Raw genomic sequence first — 21,906 nt, 5'->3', positions numbered from 1 at the left:
GAGCAAACAGCAGCGAAGCTTAGGTTTGAAAGGAGAGATGGAATCTTCCAGAGGCATACAAGATAGCAAAAAATAGCAGGTAAAGGGAGGACACCAGAGTAAAATACAAGAGTAGGAAAAGGGACAAGGGAATTATAATTCCCTTAATAAAAGGGAAGCATAGAAAAAGCACAAAGATATTCTTTACATGAAGAATGTTCACCATTTGGTATGAAATGATAGATTGAGTTTTAAGTTTAGTTCATTTATTATTGTCACAAGTGGACTTACATTAACACTGCAATGAAGTTACTGTGAAAATCCCTTAGTCACCACATTCCGGCGCCTGTTTGGGTACACTGGAGGGAGAATTTAACACGACCAATGCAACTAACCAGCATGTTTTTTAGACTGTGGGAGGAAACCAGAGCATCCAAAGGAAACCCACCCAGACACGGTGAGAACATACAGACTCCGCACAGACAGTGACCCGAGCCAGGAAATCAAGCCCAGGTCCCTGGTGCCTTGAGACAGCAGTGCTAACCGTGGTGCCACCTGAGTTTCAGGGGATTGGTTGCAGGGAAGTGGGGTAGAGTGGGATTGAAAATCCTGGGATCATTTAAAAAGAAATGGGAAGTCGAAATGGGAGAAGAGGGAATGAGGGTCTTCTGGGTGGATGAACCAAGATGGGCTGAATGGTCTTTCTCAGCCGGAATTGTGAGAAACAGGTCAGTGCTGGAGGCCAAGGCTGCAAAGTATTCTTCTTCCTCACTCACATGAGCAGAAACAATTCACCACGAAGCAAAGAAACCGACATCAACATCGCAGACATGCTGGAGTAAAATGTTTAGACATGAACTGTCTGCATCTTTTCAGCTCATTTTCATGCCTTCAGATTGTGCTTTGCAATTGGATTGATTTCAATCCAAGCAAATCTCCTGCTTGGTTATTTCCAGGATATGGTCAGCCGTTTGTTTACAGAGCGACTACACTTTCTGGTCAGATAATAGTATCAGAAAGACAGCAGGACGAAAGCAGAGTGATGTTAATCTCCTCCCTCTCCAGACAGGCTATTGCATGTCTGAAAAATGAACAAGCTAATCAATTTTCTGTTCCTGTCTTCCACTGAAAACGCAGGCTTTTGTTTAATTTATTCTTGGGACGTGGGCTTTTGTTTGCAGGGGTAGCATTTATTGCCCATCTTTAGTTACCTTCAAGAAGATGGCGGTGGTGAGTGCCATTCTTGAACCACTGCAGCCCCAGCGTGGTGAAGGCACGGACAGGTTAGGAGTTTCAGGATTTCAACCCAGTGACAATGAAGGAATGGCCATTCTTGTTATACTACTGCTCTGCAGACGCCTTTTCCAAGTATTAGCCTGCTCTTGCGTTTAACTGTGGTAGTGCAAATCCAGTTGATGTTGCAACTGCATCGGAAGATCCCAGAATGGCGTCCTGGCTCAAAAGACCTTATCACTAGTGCAGGTATCTTTCTGGCCACTCACGATCCAATTGCTTTTCAACTCTGATTTTATTGGACAGCAATGTGTTCTGGTTCCCAGATTTCTCTGCTCTATTAACTCCAGACTTCTCTGAAACTTCTCCTCATTTCTCCAGTTTTTTCAACTAGTTGCCCTTCAAATATCTGCCCTTGTTTTCTTAACCATTACTCCGTGGTATGGCTTTTCTTCTAGCAAAACAGAAATAGATGCCCCCCTCTAGCTTTCTAAACCAGCAGCTTCTAACAGAGCTGCCTTCACTCTCAATAATTATCTTCAACTGCAATCAAACCAGCCAAACTAAGACTTAAAAGTTTCTTCACCTCACAAGGCCTCAGTTGCTAAGCAACAGCACATTTATTCTTCATGCCATACCTCTAAGCACAATAAAAACACTATGGGAACTTAACCAACCCTCACATGTGCAAACACCCCATATCCAGCATGAGTATACCTATAGATTCTACCTTTCCAGGCACAGACACACTAAAATAAAGTAATTTAAAACTATATCTTATTTCCAATGTCCGTCAATATAATATGGATCCCTTAAAACTACCTTTATTTCTTTAACAGCGTACACATGCACTATCCAGCAGGGATACCCATATAGGGATCAGATACATAGGGTGGGATTTTCCATGCAACCCGCTATATGTTTTGCCACAGTAGCCCACCACTGGTCGGCGGCTGGATCTCCTGGTCCTGCATTGACGACGAGGTTTCCCATTGAATGCACCCCTCGCCACTGTGAAACCATGTGTGCGCCACTGGTGGGACCGGAAGATCCCGTCAGTGTGAACGTCTGAAAAATTCCATTGGTTTGCATTACTGTCCCTGCCTGCACCAATTCCCACAAGTGGAGGAGACACTTAAATCCAGTGGACTGCCTCGGCCTCAACCCAACTCATATCATACAATGAGCACAGACCAAGGACTGAACCTGGCACCTCAGTGATCTGTGCAGCTCGGTACCACACTGGGTGGTGTACTGATCATCTGAGCCATTGCAGCAGTGAACAGGTCATTGGAACTCATTGCGCGGGTTACATGGTAAAGTAAGTCATGCCCTGGCATTGTCACACCGAGTGATTCAGGGAAACCTTGTCCTTCATCTGGGATCCTTTCTCCCACCTTCACTGTGTGGTCTGCTGTGGTTCAATAGGATGGTTCACCATCTTCCCAAGGGCAACAAGGAATGAATAAATGCTGGCCTTGCCAGCAACACACACATGAAAAAAAAGACTCAACGCAAAGGCAATTTTCAGTTGCTTATTCTCATTTGGATGTGAATTTCCACTCATTTGGTCTTGACAGGCCACACATCACCATTTACAGTAATAACTTGTAACTGTTTGTTGGTTTAAGACCACTTCGAAGTTGATTTGTAAACAGAATGACTTGGCATGAGTCAGATATGTAAAAAAAAGTCACTAAAAAAAAAATAAGATTTTTCTCAGGGACTGTGAATTGCTAACTTGCAGGACTGAGCTAAAAATGATTTATTGGGAGTCCTTTAAATTAATTTGGTGTTCTGCCATTTCAATCTTGCCAGCTGCCAACTCTGTCTATAGATCGGTTAGTGGTAGTTAACTACATGGTTATGTTTTTAACAGAAGACCGTTACTGTATTCAGCCTACCCTTACACATCGTTCATTGGCTTCCTGGTTGTGATTTCAGGACGAGGGGTTCTCTATCCACTTTCCAAATATGAATTTAACTCAAAGTTCATTGCAAAGTTTTCCCTTGGTTTTCTTGCCCTAACACGCCAGCTGGTGGCCTGTTCCAGAATCTGACCTTTTTATAAAAATACTGAATAAAATGTTGCATTGACATTTCCGGGAAATACAGGAGCGATCGCAGTTTGGCTCCAGTTTTGTTTTGAACTGACCTTCTTTCATTGCATCTTTGAGCAGTGACTCTCCCTTTGGGGCATCTTCTGAGTTGGCTCTGAAGAAAGACCTGGTAATCAGACTCTGAGAAACTTCTTCATGCCCGCTGGTCTCCGCAATTTCCTTGTACAGTCTCAGCTTCTCCTCCAAGAGTGAAAGAATTTGTTGGTCTCTTTCCTGCAGCTTCTCTGTGTTTCAAAGAGCAGAATGGAATTACTGAATGCCCATTAAACTTGTGAACAGCATGGGAGAACATCAACAACTCAACATAATAGTCAGTAGATCAGAGAAGGGAAATACCATCGTCCACCTCCCAGCCCCAAGTTCAAACTTAACTTGATGCTGAGTCAATGAACTCTAATTGGTTAGTGGCTAGGGTCCTATTATTTGCATTAATACCCTGGGGCTAAGGAAGGGGCACTGGTGATTTGCCTCTAGTACCTCTTCCTGTAAATTCTCATTGCATTCTTGGTGAAGACGGGGCTTGATCTTGGCTTTGACGGCACAATGCAAGTAGCAGCCAATGTTAAGTATACAGAATACACTTAATTCTGTATAGGCAGCAAGAGACCAGCCAGTGTTTGGTCTTGATCCACACTCAATGATGGAACATCAACATTGTACCTATTCTACTATCCTGCAAAATCCTTCTCCACCAGCAGCCACATAACCTCTTGGAAGAGACACCCAACTCCACAAAGCCCCTGTCTCTAATTACGAAGTCCAAGGTTTGATTTGCTTTATTAATTTTCTTGAACTAGTATTTTTGCCTTTACAATGCTGCTGCACTGTGTCTTTAACCGTCAGTGACATGCTGAAATTCTCTGCTTGGTGATTCCGGAAGGACAATATCAATCCCCTTGCCAGCCTCCCAGCAGATGCAAGAGAAAGAGAACTCTGGAAAGTTCCTCTCTCTTCTCCCCTCAGGCAATGGAAACCAGTATGAGTGATCACAGATCAACCAAGTTTGAATTCACAGCTGCAGAGGGGTTATTTGACTGTTGCCCCCTCACGTGAAAACCTCACTCCAGACATTGACAGGCAGAGTGGGTGGGGAAAAACCTAAAAATACATCCACACAAAAAAAATTCCCATGGGCAGAAGTAAACATGAAAGTGACACATTATAAACTGTCAGTTCCTGATTAAAATTATTTTCCTAATAGCTAGCCAAAAAAAAATCATTGTATTTGACACTAGGTTGCAACTTAAACAGAACTTCTATTAAATCATCCTTAACTCTATTAAAAAGCTACTAATGAAAAATCAGTAAATTTCCTCAAGCAAGCTTTTCATTTATATTTTCTTCAAATTAAGTTAATGACAAACTGGTACAAATGTAAATTTGTCAGTGATCTGCTCATGTCCTGTAACAATCCAACCCCAATTGGCTGCTGGACAGGCACAGCAAAATCAATCAGGGTTCCTGCTCCCAATCACTAAACAGTGATCCTCACCCCTCTCGTACTGAAATGATGGACACGTGCCCCCAACATGCCCCCTTGGTGCCATCAAACCGTGGCAAGGAAAATTCAATGTCTGCCCTTCAAGTAACAAAATACATCACATATTCTTAAGGTTAATATTCAAACTCGTTGTTGTTGACCTGCCAAGCAAATTCTGAAAGAGAGAACATACACTGATAATCCTTTAGGCTTTGACTTAGTGCAAGTACTGACTGATGATCATTCCTGCCAAATATCTTGGGATATTTCATTGCATCAAAGGTAATACAAGTTGTTTATGATGCTCTCCCTCCCTCTAGGTTATTGGCTGTCAAAGTTCACCCAGGGATCATTGGAGAGGCATGACTCTCGCCCTGAAACCTCACCCACTGTGTGCAAGCTATCGCGTTCAAAACGGAGGGGTGGAGAAAAAGACTGGCTAGAGAAACTGAAACTCCTTTCTTCCAGTAGCAGAATACACTCTGTACTTGAACATAATAAAACAGAAAACGCCGGAAAATCTCAGCAGGTCTGACAGCCTCTTTGGAGAGAGAATAGAGTCAATGATTCGAGACAGGATGACCCTTCTTCGGCTCTGATGAAGGGTCATCCAGTTTCGAAACACTGGCCCTACTCTTTCTCCACAGAGGCTGTCGGACCTGCTGAGATTTTCAGAATTTTCTGTTTTTGTTTCAGATTCCAGCATCTGCAACATTTTGCCTTTACCATACTTGGGCATCATTGACTATCCAGTTTTGAATGACCTGTCCAATAATCTCCAAATGACCATAGATATATAATCTTAATATAAGATCATTATTCCCTCCACCCATATTGTGTCTCAGGCGTGTAAACACTCTAAAGCCTCTCACTGAATTTTCAAACACAAACAACTCAAGCTCTGGCCCCATCCTTAATCATTATTCAGATCTGAAACCTTCAGCTGTGGTTTACTGTGTCTCTATATATCCAACTAAATAAAGCAGACACACCTTTCAGCTCCTTGGCTCTGCTCTCTAGCTGCCGCCTGTCTTCCTCAGACTCGCTTGGGATTCCTTCATCTTCATCCTGTCCCCTGCGTGAAGAACCAGAACAGGAGGTTAAAGGTCTTTTTCAGCCAGGATGGAGAAATAAATTTAATAGAGGTGGAGAGGCTCTTCCCGCTCAGAAAGGACAGTAGGACTAGAGGGCACAGCCTCAAGATAAAGTGGGGGGTGGGGGGGTGGGGGGGGGGGGGGGCGGTTTAGAACAGAGTTGAGGAGGAGCTTCTTCACTCAAAGGGTGGTGAATCTCTGCCCGTTGAAGCGGTGGAGGCTGCCTCGCTAAATATATTTAAGACGCGGGTTGATAGGTTTTTGGTAGGCAAGGGGATTAAGGGTTATGGGGAGAGGGCGGGAAGGTGGAACTGCGCCACGGCAGATCAGCCATGATCTTACTGAATGGCGGGGCAGGCTCGAAGGGCTAGATGGCCTACTCCTGCTCCTATTTCTTATGTTATGCCCTTTAAACAAGTGATTGGGCAAATAGTGAGAGTAGGAAGTCCATAAAATCAAACAGGTTCTTATGGGTGAACTAAACATCTATAATATGCTTGATTGAATAGAGCGGAATTAGAGCATGATTCCAACCTTTCCTAAACTCAGCTCTGACGAAGGGACATCCAGACTCCTGAAATGTTGGCTCTAATCTTTCTCCATCACCTCAGCTGTCAGACCTGCTGAGATTTCCAGCTTTGTGTGTTTTTGTTTCAGATTCCAACATCCGCAATATTTTGCTTTTTTTCTAAACTTCCTTAGTGATAAGTCCCACCCTTTTCTCCTTGGGATTCTTTTGAAGTTTTGGGCATCATTAGATATTTCTTACAAGTACATGATGAGTCACCTGCCAAGTGGCAGAGGTGATGGGGCAGAATCCCGTTTGCTGATGAGGGTTACTTTGGCAGGTAGCTTGTTAACAGCACCTTTTTTGCCAAAAAGCCTTGTTTATCAGCTACAATGAACTGAGTAATGTTGATGGGCTTCCTATCCATCACTGACAAAAAACTGAGAGCAGCATTCGAGTGAATTCCTAATGGGTGCTTCCTGTGCCAATGCTCTATTTGGAAAAAATCAATCCTTTGGAACCAAGAATGAACAATGGAACCGCTTGTTTTGTCTCTCTCCAAAGGTTGGGCTAGAAATACTGCTAAAAGAATGTTCTTTATCAGGTGAATGACTGATAAGAGAAGAATAACTGGTGATCATGGATCAGAAAAGGTATAGGGGAAATTTGAGCTACCCAAACACAATTCCAAGAACCTCCGCCTTAACTTGGGCTTCATATTCTGCTCTTTGACTGTCAATCTTATGTATAAATTCTACTAACTCCAACAGCAACCAGGGAAGGTTGTTGGGATTTGGTTTCTCTTTGACAAGTTGCCAAAATAAGAAAGATGTTTGAAGTATTAATCTACGATGAAATCAAGGAGGTGTCCACCTGTTTATTTCACTCCATCCTTGGTATTACTCACACGCTGTCACAAAAGCCACTTACATTGTGCTTGCTGTTTGCTGAATGATTTGCATCCAATTGGTCCTCTCCTCTTTGGAGCTGGTGTGTACTTCATACATCTCTGGCACTTGGGTTGCAGCACTGATGAGGAATAACCCCTTTTCCTCGTGTGCTATCTCACGTACAATAAGCTTCTGCAGGGGCACAACAGTAGACTTCTGGTCCTAAAAAAAAAAATTCAAAAACAGGTGTAAATAGGTTGAGGGGGAAAAAAAAGGGAGTAACACCTTCAGGTAAGAATGCAAAGATGAACTACCTTAATGGGCCTGCAACCAAGAATAACATTCAGTCTAGAGCAGAGTGAGAATGCAATAGGGGAGTGGGAATGAGAGAGGGGGGAGTGGGGGTGGGGTGAGGGAGGGGACAGATGGGGTGAGGGAGAGGTGGGGCAAGGGAAGGGAAGGTGGGGTGAGGGAGATGAGAAATATCACTGGTGAGCAGCAGAAAAAGTGACAGCTGGTGTCCCAGTTAGTTGTACATTGGGATTTGTTGACTCTAGTTGACAGGTTCAGAGGAAGAAGTCGGGATAAAACATGACTAAAATGTAAGGGAGGAAATGACATGAAAATGAAGAATTGGTGTTGACTGATGGGACAGTAATACATGGTGCCACAGAGGGGTGTGCTATGAATTTGTGAACAGGGGTGAGTAAGATTCAGTGCCAGGAAACGTGCAAAAGGGCAGCAACCTGATACTGAGGTGATGGAAAACCATACGCTTTGTGAAAATGCCAATGACACCCCAGCTGTGCTGGGAAGGGCATTGTGTTTGGATTAATGACAAACCGCTGAAACATATCCTGTACAGAAAGTTCAAACGTTGCAATATTCCCATGTTGTGCGAAGGAAGCATTTCAAGGACTTCTTGAAGTAGAATGAATGTGTGTGTGGCATTGGCACAACAGTTGGGGAGGGAGGATGGAGGACCCTTGCAGCACATCCACCGGGTTTGCTATAGTGTAGAAATCCAACAGCATCAGCAGTGAGAAGAAAGGTTGTGGGTATACCACCACTTGTGATGGCAGGAGTTGAGAGGTTTCTCATGAACAAAGGATTAGTCATTGGGTAACCTCATGCCCAGCTGCTTTACCACCACTGCCAATGGGTGATCTCTGAGCAGCAACAGAGGAGATCATTACCAATCACTTTCACAAAACGAGTAGTGCCAAACAGGGTGTACAATGCAACTGGGATGGAGAGAGTTGGCAATGTCACTGAATCTTTCTTGGAACTGCTCATTTCAACTCATCTGTCAAATCTGACGTCTTCAACAGTTGAATAGCCTATGAATTGGGATGGATTGAGGCAGGGCAATGACATATAAATAGTCATCCTGCTGATGACTCAAAGTCTAAAACTGGTGGGCTAAGTAAGTGTCAAGCCACAAAATTCACATCAGCATTTTCTAATTGCTATGACTGTAAGACAGTGATGTCATTTCGAATCTCATAAAAATAGGAGCTGCTCAGAGACTGAAAGGTTTTTGTGTTAAAACATGCAGCAGACAGGGAGTCTTAACCGTGACAAATATCATTCTTCTGCCCCAAGTCAAATAGTCATAGTCACTGCTTGTAGACAAAGATGTGTGGCACTTGCCTCCAGGATACAAGGACAACTTTCAGGGCAGCATAGTGGCACAGTGCCTCACAATGCCAGGGACCGGACTTCAATTCCGGCCTTGAGTGAATGTCTGGGTGGAGTTTACACATTCTCCCCCGTTTGCCTGTGTTTTCTCCGGGTGCTTCAGTTTCCTCCCACAGCCTAAAAGCGTGTACGTTAACTGGATTGGCCATGCTAAATTACCCCTTAGTATCAGGGAGATTAGCAGAGTTAATAAGTGGGGTTATGGGCGTAGGATCTGGGTGGGATTGTTGTTGCTGCAGGCCTGATGGACTGAATAACCTCTTTCTGCACTGTAGGCATTCTATGATTCTATATGACATACATTTATATACTTCTCCAACATGATTCAATGACCCAGGGGATTTGACAGGAGCATTGCAAAACAAAGTGAGACTTAGTCACAAAATGAGATCAGATAGTCAAAAACTTGGTCAATAAGAAAGGTTTGAAGGAGTTTCTTAAAGGAGGAAAGTGAAGTGGAGGGAAAGAATTCCAAAGTTCATTGTCCAAGATTCCCCTTCGATCCTCTCCTTGCTCCAATGCATCTCGACTGTGCATGTCTGCAACCTCTGACCGGGGTATCATAAATATCTCATCTATTCTTGGCTTGTCCCAGTGCCCATGTATATATGCCCATGACACTTGCTACTCTGAGACAGTCACAATAGGGGAATTTCCCACTCCAAAATAAAACAAGTGATCGTTTGAAAGTTCAGCTTATTTCCTGCAATTACAACATCTCATTACAAATGCAGAGCAGTACACTGTCTCTCGTCAGAGCTCATTGACTGGACGAATGCCAATTCCAGAGAGTTCAAAATATGATCACATCAGAGTTTGCCGAGGATGGGAAAAAATAATCAAGGATTACTGGGTCAAGATTCACAAAGCTTTTTTGTTCTCTTCTTTTATGATTGAAAACAAAATCCTTGTTTGTGAGATCTTGCTGTGTATAAATCAGCAACTATGTTTCCCAACGCAACAATAGTGAATGCTTGCTGGAGGGTTCTGGACACAAGAAGCTGAATGAGTGTTGGCCTTGCATTTCCTCAACTCCTCCAAGCAACTGGCAGACACAGCAGTAAGATCATAGAATCCCTACAGTGCAGAAGGAGGCTGTTCAGCCCATCAAGGCTGCACCGACTCTCTGACAGAATGCCTCACTCAGGTCATCTCCCTCTATTCTATCCCCATTACCCCGCACGTTCATCATGGCCAATCAACCCAACCTGCATATCTTTGATCTGTGAGAGGAAATGGGAGGAAACAGGACCACCCGGTGGAAACACACGGAGACATGGGGAGAACATGCAAACTCCACACAGACAGTCACCCAAGCCTAGAATCAAACACAGGTCCCCGGTGCTGTAAGGCAGCAGTGCTAACCACTGTGCCACCACGCTGTCCTTACTCAAGTGCAAACATACACCCATAACAGTTGCTCTCCAGAGGAGGGAACTAAGTGCCAACAGTGAGAGGCACCTTGAATGAAACAACAGACATATCCTTGAGATGTCATAGGCATGGTTAGATCCACTCCAGACTTCTCAACACTTTACTTATTTTGAATTAGCTCAGATCAGGAAGTCCATTGTGATTTCATCTCTTTTTACAACGAACCCTGCTGACTTTCTGCTGCAGCTTCCAATATCCACACAGACAGCTGAGAGGATTAACACTTCATTGGAATCAACCACTAAATGGCAGAACAAGCTTGAGGGATGGATGAATGGCCATTCCCATTCTTAGGCTGCTTTGAAGGAACAATGCCGCACTCTGTCAGTACTGCATTAGCTCAGCTCCTGTGTGGAATTCAAATGCATTGCCATCTAAAAATGCAAGTAGGAGGTTCCCAATTCAATTGTCTAAATTACAGCGGTCCTGACCTGAATTTTTATTAGTTTTTCCTTACTTGAGCTGAATTGGAATCAATATAGAGAACATAGAAAAACTACAGCACAAACAGGCCCTTTGGCCCACAAGTTGCGCTGATCATATCCCTACCTACTAGGCTTACCTATAACCCTCAATCCTATTAAGTCCCATGTTCTCATCCAGAAGTCTCTTAAAAGACCCTATCGAATTTGCCTCCACCACCACCACCAATGGCAGCTGATTCCACTCACCCACCACCCCCTGAGTGAAAACACCATAGTGGAGATGCAACCATTAGCACTAAGTTGGCAGGGTGTTGTGCAGAAGTTACATGAGCAAGTGTGCTAATAACTGGACCAAATAATATCTATAAGTGATCAAATCTCCAAGGAATTCAAACTCACCAGTGTAGCAAACGTATACTTCTGATCCTTCTCTTGAAGGAACACCAGCACATCTGAAAGCAACACGGCCTGGACTTCTGCAAAGCAGGAGTAAACATTTTAGACATAGGCAGTTATGGTCACAGAGTCATGCAGCACAGAAAAGGCCCTTCGGCCCATCACGTCAGCACCGACAATAACTACCACTAAAGTTGAGGCACAAAAATTCGTGACCACAGTAAATGAGCCTAAACTGAGTAGGATGAGTTGCTGCAAGTTAATCTTCCTTTGATAGTCCCTCATCTTCTACATTAAAGCAGGATGATCATGAAACCTTTGGTGGTGAGGGAGAGGGAAACACAAAAAGAATATGTTCCATTGTGCCCACTATTTTCCTGCCAGACTGGCAAAGAGCCAGTCATATCATTCATCCCAGCCCACATATGTACAATTTCTATTTGACTAAAATAGAATACCAGCACTCGGAGGCACACACTGCATTTACCTACGCTCAAGGATTGGCAAGCAGCGATTGTCAAACACCAGGATATGGGGGACCCAAAGTATCTGCACAGACACTGCTGGAGTTTAATTAGTGATGATTGTGATGCTTGCTGGCAAATAGAAACAGCTGGTAACATTTACTTCAAATAAAAACACATGGGAGAGCCCAGGAGCAAGGGTGGGCCAGAAGCAGCTATATCGAGATTCAGAAAGGGACTAATTTGAGTTCTGGCAGCTTAAAGAAATCAGGGTGAATAAATTTATAAATATATCAAGTTAACACTCAAAGTTGGAATTAATGGGACGGCATGTGACACAGTGGTTAGCACTGCTGCCTCACGGCACCAGGACCCGGGTTCAATTCCTGGCTTGGGACACTGCCGTGTCTGCATGGGTTTTGTCCAGGTGTTCTGGTTTCCTCCCACAGTCAGAAAGACGTGCTGGTTAGGTGCATTGACTATGCTAAATTCTCTCTCAGTGTACGCCAACAGGCGCTGGAATGTGGCAACTAGGGGATTGTCACAGTAACTTCATTGCAGCGTAAGCTTACTTGTGGACACTAATAAACAAACTTTAAAAAAAAAACTAGGTCAAGGTGTGACTAAATATGCCTTTAAAGAATAGCAGAATGCCATTACAAGGAGGGAAATGTGTCATGTGACTCAGTCAGTCTCACTTTGGCCTGGAGCAGAACACAGCACGTAGAGCTCTGCTGCTGTCTTCATGCTTTCTACCCGTGGGCATCTGTTGTCCTTTGTCTAATATAAATAAATGAAGCTGCAAAGTGTTTAAACAATCTCTTACGAGTGATTGCTGCCATTATATAAAAACATGACAAGGTGGACCAACTTGAAATTGCTACAAGTGGAATTAAATAAGAATTACTGAGGCGCCCAACTTGCAATGCTGACATATTCTCATAGTCATTAGTAGCATCAGGGAACCACTCGCTCTTCATTTACTCCCGTGATTGCAGGTTAGCGTATGGGGGGAAATATTAGATGTAGTGTTACCGAGACTCACTGCCACAGATAGTGGACCTCTACCTTAACTCAGCTAACAGCCCTTAGTGCTGTCACCCTCATTTCACCAATTAGTGCAAAGGCTGTACCTTTTAGTCTTCCTGCTGACGTCTTTAACGTAACAAGGCCATCGTGTACCAGCTTTCTCCTTATCAAGTCTTCCTTCGCAAACATCTGGCCGCTCTTCAGCCTCATGATGGCTTTGGTCTCCGTTCTGCTGTGGATCTCCTGCAGCCTGGTTTTCTTTTCATATTCACTGACTTTGTTATCCACTGCTGCAATCACCTCTTTTATCATTGCCAGTGCTTTTATGAGGTCAGCATGATCATCATCATTTTCTGTGCGGAGAAGAATAATAACACTGGATCCGGCTGAGCTATTATATCAGATATACCACACAAAAACAGGCCCAACTTGTCCATGCCAGCATTCATGCTCCACCTGAGCCTTCACCTGGCTTTTCTTGTCTAAATCTACTGTTATGACCCTCTATTCCCTTTCCCCCTCATATGCTTGGCTGGCTTCCCCTTAGATTCAGTTCAACCACTCCTTGTGGGGCGCGGGGATAGGGCAGGAGTCACAGCACGGGTAAGATGCTCTGTCGGAGAGTTGGTGCAGATTCAATGGGCCAAATGGCCTCTCCTGCACTGTAGGGATTCTACTCCAAGATTCCACGGCTGATTTTTCCTTCCTTAATCCTAAATGGCAGGTGGCTAAACAGGTTAGATAGACTGAATGACCTACACCTGTTCCTGCATCTGTGATGCTCTTACCACTGGGAAAAGACAGGCATTGGAGACACTGAGAATGAATCAACAGTCCTGATAGGACAAGGATTGGACTATTCTGGCTGTTTACCTTTGGTGTGCTGTATTATCCTCTGGACGATCACTGGATACTTGGTAATCCTTTGAGTAACCAGTAATATACATTCCTGGATTCCTAATCTCCGAACTATGGAACTACTCATTTTTTTCTGGAAATACGAAATAAGATATTTTAGGATACGTAAGAGTTAGCAGATTTCAAATACATCAGCTTTGCAGTTAACGGTCAGGCCGCTGGCTGAGTGGAGCCCACAACTCACCCTGACAAAGGCCTGGAACTTCTTTTCTCGTGCCAAGAGCTCCTTGCAAAAATTCACCGCATCGTTGTGCCGCCCGCAGAATTTCCCATAGGTCTTCTTCATGCGCTCGGCACTTGGCCCAGAGAACTGCCAAATAAAACATCACGTGACAGGTGAAAGACAGCAAGACTGCAACCATCACAGGTAAGGCCTTAAGGAGCTGTTGTGGGCGAGAAAGAGGATGTTTCTGTTGGCCTCAAGGGTCTTTTAGAACAATTAAAAAAATCACGGAGGTATCTAAGATTATGAGGGGTGCTCCATAACCTTTCCCTGGCGGCACAGTGGTTAGCACTGCTGCCTCACAGCCCCAGGATCCCAGATTCAACTCCAGCCTCAGGTGTTTGCGTGGGTTTCCTCCAGGTGCTCTGGTTTCCTTCCACAATCCAAAGGTGTGCAGGTTAGGTTGATTGGTCATGCCCCTTAATGCAAGGTAAATACATGGTATTATAGAAATATGGCCTGGGTGGGATTGTTGGCGATGCAGAATCGATGGGCCAAATGGCCCTTTTTCTGTACCGTAGGGACTCTATGATTCTATGAACATCTTGTTCACGCTTTTGTCTTGATGGGCTGCACTTTTGTGAGTCACATATAACGTTTATATGGAGTTTAATGCGGAGAAGTGTGAGGTAATTCACTTTGGTAGGAATAACAGATGTGTTGAGTATAGGGCTAACGGGAGGACTTTGAATAGTGTGGATGAACAGAGGGATCTAGGTGTATGTGTACATAGATCCCTGAAGGTTGGGAATCAAGTGGATAGGGTTGTTGAGAAGGCATACGGTGTCTTGGCGTTTATTGGTAGGGGGATTGAATTTAGGAGTCGCAGCGTCATGTTGCAACTGTACACAACTCTGGTGCGGCCGCACTTGGAGTACTGTGTGCAGTTCTGGTCCCCACATTACAGGAAGGATGTGGAGGCTTTGGAGAGGGTGCAGAGGAGGTTTACCAGGATGTTGCCTGGTATGGAGGGGAGGTCCTATGAGGAGAGACTGAGGGATTTGGGGTTGTTTTCGCTGGAAAGAAGGCGGCTAAGAGGGGATCTTATTGAAACATATAAGATGACTAGAGGTTTAGATAGGGTGGACAGTGATAGCCTTTTTCCTCGGATGGAGAAAGCTAGCACGAGGGGGCATGGCTTTAAATTAAGGGGTGGTAGTTATAGGACGGATGTCAGGGGTAGGTTCTTTACCCAGAGGGTGGTGAGGGATTGGAATGCCCTGCCTGCTGCGGTTGTAAATGCGCCTAGTTTGGGGGCGTTTAAGAGATCCGTGGATAGGTTTATGGACGAAAAGGGATTGGTTTAAGTTAGTGGGTCATTGTTTTTTAACTGGTCGGCGCAACATCGTGGGCCGAAGGGCCTGTTCTGCGCTGTAATGTTCTATGTTCTATGTTTTTAAACTCTGTGCCTCGTCTGGCTTGTGTTCAGATGCTGAGGGTTCATGAACCAAAAATACAATAATAGCAGAACTAAGAACACAGAAACTGGAAGCAGGAGTAGACCATTCAGCCTTTCAAGCCTGCTCTGCCATTCACCTTAATCTTGATAGTCCTGTCAAAGTCTATAGACTCATAAAACTTGCACAGAAAAACTAAAGATTGCAGGTCAGAGTCAGATCAATACATAGGTGCAGTGCGGGGTGGGGGGGACGGCAATTGACCCATTGAGTTTATGTGGACTTTGTAGAGCAATCCAGGCGATCCCATTCCCCATCACTATCCCTGCAAGTGGCCCAGTCGATACAATTTGCACACTTCAGATCCAGTTTTAACTTTTTAAGAAGAAGTTACCGACACTGCAGCTCAGTGAACCCTTCTTACCTGATTCATCAAGGTATCACCGATCTTTTTGATAAAGAAGTTCCGGTCACTGTTTGCTGCCAAGGATTCTTTCTTCTTCTCTAGAATCCGGTTGAGGAACTGTGTGTGAATGTCAATCAGATCTTCCAGACAGGGAAAGATACGTTCCACTGTTGAGGTTTCAAGCTGCAGCTCCTTTGTCATCCCTTTGCTGTAGATTTCAGACATGATCTTCAGGGTTCGAAGATGGTGCATTTCTGTTTGCATCAGTTCTGTGGAAGCAAAATCTCAGATCAGTTGGGTACTAAGTACACACAGGGCTCTGCACTAATAGTTGGGCATTAACACTGTTTCTTACACCCAATGGTATTTGCATATTATTAAGATCATAGAATCCCTACAATGCAGAAAGAGACCAGTCAGCCCATCAAGTCTGCACCAATCACAATGCCACCCAAACCCCATTCCCATAACCCCAAAACATTTACCCCGCTAATCCCACTGACACGGAGGTCAATTTGGCATGGCCAAGCAACCCAACCTGTACATCTTTGGACTATGGGAGGAAACCAGAGCACCCGGAGGAAACCTGCGCAGACACGGGGAGAACATGAAAACTCCATACAGGCAGTCACCCGAGGCTGGAATTGAACCCGGGTCCTTGACACTTTGAGGCAGCAGTGCCAACCACTGTGCCCCCACTATTTTATATTGATTTTCCATTTCCTTCTTCCCTGCTGCAGCTTTTAAGGTTTCTATATTTAGTGGTCACGCCTTCTCTTTTGTTCGTTCCAACTTCAAATGCATGCACTTTCTCCACCCTCCATTCACACTATACTGAGAGTTTTTTTTAGAAATCTCACAGCCCTCTGCCTTAACCTCCCAAGAGTGGAATGTCTCTGTTTTCCCAACTCGCTCCTACCTCTCTATTTCCCTCAACTTCTCACCCTCTCTAAACTCTGGACCGCCCTGTACATGAGCCTTGCCCCTTTACTTATGATTCAGTGATATGAAGTGAAAACAACTCATCAAGTGAAAGGAACAAAAAGGGAACTTGGTGAACTTTCACAACCATGAGGTAATAGAGATGCAGCAAGGACGTTGGGACATCCGGATATATTTCTGGTGATCAGTTTGGAACACCATGGTGTCACAGTGGTTAGCACTGCTGCCTTACAGCTCTAGGGACCCAGGCTCAATTAGGCTTTGGGTGACTGTCTGTGTAGAGTTTGCATGTTCTCTCCATGTCTGCGTGGATTTCCTTTGGGTGCTCTGGTTTCCCCCCACAGTCCAAAGATGTGTAATTAAGTGGATTTGCCATAGTAGATGCGCAGAGATATGTGGAAAGAACAGGGGGCAGGGCTTGGGTGGGATCCTCTTTTTGAGTTGGTGCAAACTCCATGGGCAAATAGCTTCCAACTGCAGGGATTCTATAGATGTAGTATGGGTGGCACAGTGGTCAGCACTGTAGCTTCACAGCGCCAGGGACCTGGGTTCGATTCCTGGCTTGGGTCACTGTCTGTGTGGACTTTGCATGTTCTCTCTGTTCCTACATGGGTTTCTGCCAGGTGCTCTGGTTTCCCCCCCACAGTCCAAAGGTGTGCATCTTAGGTGGATTGGTCATGCCAAGTTGCCTCTTAGTGTCAGAGGGACTAGCTAGGGTAAATGCATGGGATTATGGGGATAGGGCCTCGGTGGGATTGTGGTTGGTGCAGATTTGATGGGCCGAATAGCCTCCTTCTACACTGTAGGATTCTAAGAAAGTAAGAATGCTGGTTAGTGGAGTTCGTATTAAAAAAGGACAAGGCTAATAGGGCTTCATGGCCTCTTTGTGTTCCTGTAAACCCTTTACCCCATTTAAAATGGGAATAATGTTAACTTTTACCATAGATGACATCCTGCCGCTTAATCGCATCCTTCTTCTGCTGGCACACAAAGTTGTTGTCCACCACAAGACTCCAGGAGTCTGCTTCCAATTCCTTAGCGTCCGACTCAAATTCTCCCATCAGCTGCCCATCCAAGACGTCTGTACCTGTAGGAATGTGGAGTACAAATGCAGAGTCTACCAATAAACATCTATGTCTCAGCAGTTACTATAACTACACATCACACACGACTAACAGCCACCTTGAAGATTGAGACACCATATTTTGATGGCCACTGCAATAACTCATGTCTCAGATACAACTGGGGTATATTGTAGTTGCCATTTTATGTAGCTGATGACATCCGTGTTCCTCAAAGAAATGGTACATTATTCTGTTCTTTAAATGCACCCTAGACCAAGTGTTATTTCAGGCCAAATGTAAATCAACTTTCAAATCGTTGATTTATTGTCATACTATCCTACTGTGAGGGGTCAATAGGAATGAAGTAGATATGTTTTGAATATAGGTTGCTTCCTTTAGTGCATCTTCTGAGGCTCACCATTTTTTCCTTTGGGGATGGCAGGTGATGTGGTGGAAGGATTCCCAAGCTTGCTGAACTGCAGCATTAGCGCTCCTTCCATGGCCAACAAATCCTGGCAGTGGACTTTCACCAAGAGCTTGTGGCCCAGAAGTAGGCCACTAGACCTCCTATTAATATAGGCAGTGGGGGGTCAGTTTTGCTCAGCTGGCAGGACAGCAATGTGGATTCAATTCCTGTACTCATGAAGGTCTTCTCAACCTTGCCCCTTGCCTAAGGTGTTATGATCCTCAGGCTAAATCATCACCACACAGCTCTCCCCATCAAAGAGCAGAGCAGCCTTTAGTCATCTGGAATTATAGCGACTTTCCCTTTAATATAGGCAGTGAAGTAGTTGATTCAATGAAGCCTTCCTTACATTATGTATGGTGCAAATATTAAAATGAACTGTTGCTTTCTATACTGATGACTGAGCCTCTTTCAGCTCAGATTTTTGCAGACTATTACACAACTGCGTCAGGAACAGAATGTGATCTTGGTGATTACGCACAACCCAGCGAAGATATTCAGACGTGGATCCTGACCTGAATGGTTAGATTTTAATGTTCTATGATGTTAGGTCTCATCGGGCCAGCTCAGGCTGTCTCTTTAGCCTCTGAAATGATGCTCTGTGAGCATTAGGATATGAACAGGCTATGAAATAGAATCCCTACAGTGCAGAAGGAAGCCATTCAACCCATTGAGTCTGCACCGACCACAGTGCCACCCAGCCACTATCCCTATTACCCCACGTATTCATCCTGCTAGCCCCCCGATACTAAGGGGCAATTTACCATGGCCAATCCACCTAACCCGGACATCTTTGGAAATGGGTTAGCTGTCTCCATTATAACAGGAGTTAAAGGATTATTTGAAGGCTTTGAGCTATCTTTTGCTTCCAAGGGTTCACATATAGTGGAATTTAATAATCCTCTTCCTTTCGGCCAGATACCATAATTGTTTGAGTGCTAAATGCACAAAATTCTTCAATGGCCTGACAAGGCAGGGGTTGAGAGGTCATTTCCCTGATTTGAGAGCCTAGAGTTATGAGTCAGTGCCTCAGGATAAGGTCTGGCCATTTAGGACTAAGGCGAGAAAGAAATGTTTCACATTTGTATAGCACCTTGCACAACCTCAGGAGTCCCAGCTGTTAGCACAGTTGGTGTTCATCATTTTGTAATTCTGTTTCCCCCTCTCACTGTTTTATCAGCACTTCACTTTTCAGGGCTCTCACAAATAAAGAGAGGAACGATACACTAAACACTACTCTTACCTTCATCAGTCAGCGACTCCATCGACTCTGTCACTTGTTTAATGTGGTTCAGAGAGTCTGTTGATTGAGATAGAACCCGCCAAGAGGCAAAGGAGTTTTCATCAATCGCGGGTCTGCACAGGACAAACAAAACAAATTCAACTTGAGTGAAAGGGAACAAGCTAAACTGCAAGAGTATTAAAGTATAAAAAGGAGTTTAGTGAAAACAATGCTTTGCTGGATCTTCTGATTGCTTTACGGGTAGAAGCAGTGCTTGTCACCTGAACCATACAGATTAGGGCAGCATGTTGGCACAATGGTTAGCACTGCTGCCTCACAGCACCAGGGACCCTGGTTCAATTCCTGGCTTGGGTCACTGTGTGGAATTTGCACATTCTCCCCGTCTCTATGTGGGTTTCCTCCAGGTGCTCCGGTTTCCTCCCACACTCCAAAGATGTGCAGGTTAGGTAAACTGGCCGTGCTAAATTGACCCTTGGTGTCCCAAGATGTGTAGGCTATAAGGATTAGCCATGGGAAATGTGTGGAGTTACAGAGATAGGGCAGGGGAGAGGGCCTGGGTAAGATGTTCTGCCAGCAAGCCAGTGCAGATTTGACTGGCTAAATTGCCTCTTATGCACTGTAGGGATTCTATGATCTTATACTGAATTATAGAATGAAATCACAGAATCCCTATAGTACAGAAGGAGGCCATTTGGCCCATCGTCAGTAACAACCACAATCCCACCCAGGCCCTATTTCCGTAAACCTACATATGTACCTTAACTCATTCCTGTGACACTGAGGGGCATTTTAGCATGACCAATCAGCGTAACCCGCACATCTCTGATCTGTGGGAGGAGACCCACTCAGACATGGGGAGACTCCACACAGACAATAACCCGAGGCTGGAATCGAACCTGGATCCCTGATGCTGAGAGGCAGCAGTGCTAACCACTGTGCCACCGTGTCGCCTTTAGTTTGGTAGCCTTTAGTTTTGCTCTTCCCCGCAAGCGTTTTTATGTATTCACTATCAAAACATTTGATAATCTTAAAGGCCTTTATTCGGGCACTCCCTCAGTCACCATTTAAAAAAAAAATACATTGCATCATCAACGTGGATTGTAGAGCAGTTTGGCTTCTTGGTTCAAAACGGGCAAGTTTGCACTTTGCACGAGGTACAATTTTGGTCTTCTTGCTAAAGAATATACGTGCTTTAGAGAGGGTTCAGCAAAGGTTCACTAGACTGATTCCTGGTATGTCTTATGAGGAAAGACTGAAAGGAATGGACCTATAACCTCTGGGAGTCTCGTTAAAATGCACAAAATTCTTCAATGGCCTGACAAGGCAGGGGTTGAGGGGTCATTTCCCTGATTTGAGAGCCTAGAGTTATGAGTCAGTGCCTCAGGATAAGGTCTGGCCATTTAGGACTAAGATGAGAAAGAAATGTTTCACATTTGTATAGCACCTTGCACAACCTCAGGAGTCCCAAAAGAATTTTACATCCAATTAAATACTTCCGAAGTCACTGCCTTAATGTATGAAGTGCAGAGAATCTGCACACAGCAAGCTCTCACAAACAACAATGCAATAAAGACCAGATCATCTTTTTCTTGGTGATGTCAAATGGAAGACTAAATACCAGCCAGGAAACGGGAGAACTCCCCTGCTCTTCTTCTGAATAAAGATGCGCAGGTTAGGGGGAGGGATTGACCATGCTAAATTGCCCTTTAGTATTCCAAGATGTGTAGGTTAGATGGGATGAGCCATGGTAAACGTGTGGGCTTACAGGGACAGGACGGGCGAGATGACTTGGGTAAGATACTCTATCAGAGAGTCGGTTCAAACACAATGGGCCGAATGGCCTCTTCTGCACTTTAAGGATTCTATGATTCTGGGAGTACTAAAGGGTCTTTTACATTCACACAATTCAGTTGGTGAGGTTTTTGAAAAATTGGGAAACAGTTTTATTACCCTAGAATTGTAAATCTTTGGAATTTTCTACCCCAGAAGGATGCGGATGATTGTCAAGTCAATCCCTGTAGCATTTTGGAATTCTGCCATTTCCTTTTTGGATACTTTGCTACATCAAACACACCAGACAAGCACACAGTTGTTGCTTCCAGTTCATTAAAACAAATCTGTTGCACGAATCATTCAGCAATTTAACACTATACAAAAAAGCAAACTTACCCTGCAATATTGGCTATTGACATGCTCTTGGAGAGTGATCGGTACAGAGGCATTTTCCTATTAGGAGCATTCAATACGTTATCATCTTGAAGGATTATTGCTGATCTTGGGCGTTCTTTGGGTTGGAAAGCTAAATAGATAGGACATAAGCATAGCAGATAAATGTAAAATTGATTGCTAGCCTACTCATAACGATCAGTGTAAATGTTAGGAAACACATTATGGAGTAGAACATCAAAGCTTTAATCCATTGAGGCTATTTAGATTCATTTTCAGGATCATTTTACAGGATGTGGTTGACACTGGCTGGTCGAACATTTATTGC

General features: G+C 44.3%; 1 protein-coding gene across 6 annotated transcripts in view; it reads right to left on the bottom strand.

Moving 5' to 3' along the window:
- LOC145359690 (A-kinase anchor protein 13-like) overlaps positions 1-21,906 on the bottom strand; it is a 415,021-nt gene that overhangs the window by 19,472 nt on the left and 373,643 nt on the right. For 5 of the 6 annotated variants that reach the window (XM_080214440.1, XM_080214444.1, XM_080214442.1 and 2 more), the window contains 11 exons: positions 21,582-21,711; positions 19,413-19,525; positions 17,580-17,756; positions 15,716-15,966; positions 13,856-13,981; positions 13,627-13,744; positions 12,858-13,106; positions 11,264-11,340; positions 7,345-7,526; positions 5,805-5,887; positions 3,368-3,556 (listed from right to left, as the gene is read on the bottom strand). In XM_080214440.1, coding sequence (XP_080070566.1) covers positions 3,368-3,556; positions 5,805-5,887; positions 7,345-7,526; positions 11,264-11,340; positions 12,858-13,106; positions 13,627-13,744; positions 13,856-13,981; positions 15,716-15,966; positions 17,580-17,756; positions 19,413-19,525; positions 21,582-21,711 — 1,695 coding nt within the window. The remainder of the gene's footprint in view (positions 1-3,367; positions 3,557-5,804; positions 5,888-7,344; positions 7,527-11,263; positions 11,341-12,857; positions 13,107-13,626; positions 13,745-13,855; positions 13,982-15,715; positions 15,967-17,579; positions 17,757-19,412; positions 19,526-21,581; positions 21,712-21,906) is intronic. The other variant, XM_080214441.1, reaches the window with a different exon arrangement.

This window comes from Carcharhinus amblyrhynchos, chromosome 28, assembly GCF_965287045.1.
Source record: "Carcharhinus amblyrhynchos chromosome 28, sCarAmb.v2.hapA, whole genome shotgun sequence".
Lineage (NCBI taxonomy): Eukaryota > Metazoa > Chordata > Chondrichthyes > Carcharhiniformes > Carcharhinidae > Carcharhinus > Carcharhinus amblyrhynchos.
This window is presented reverse-complemented; position numbering and strand designations above follow the sequence as displayed.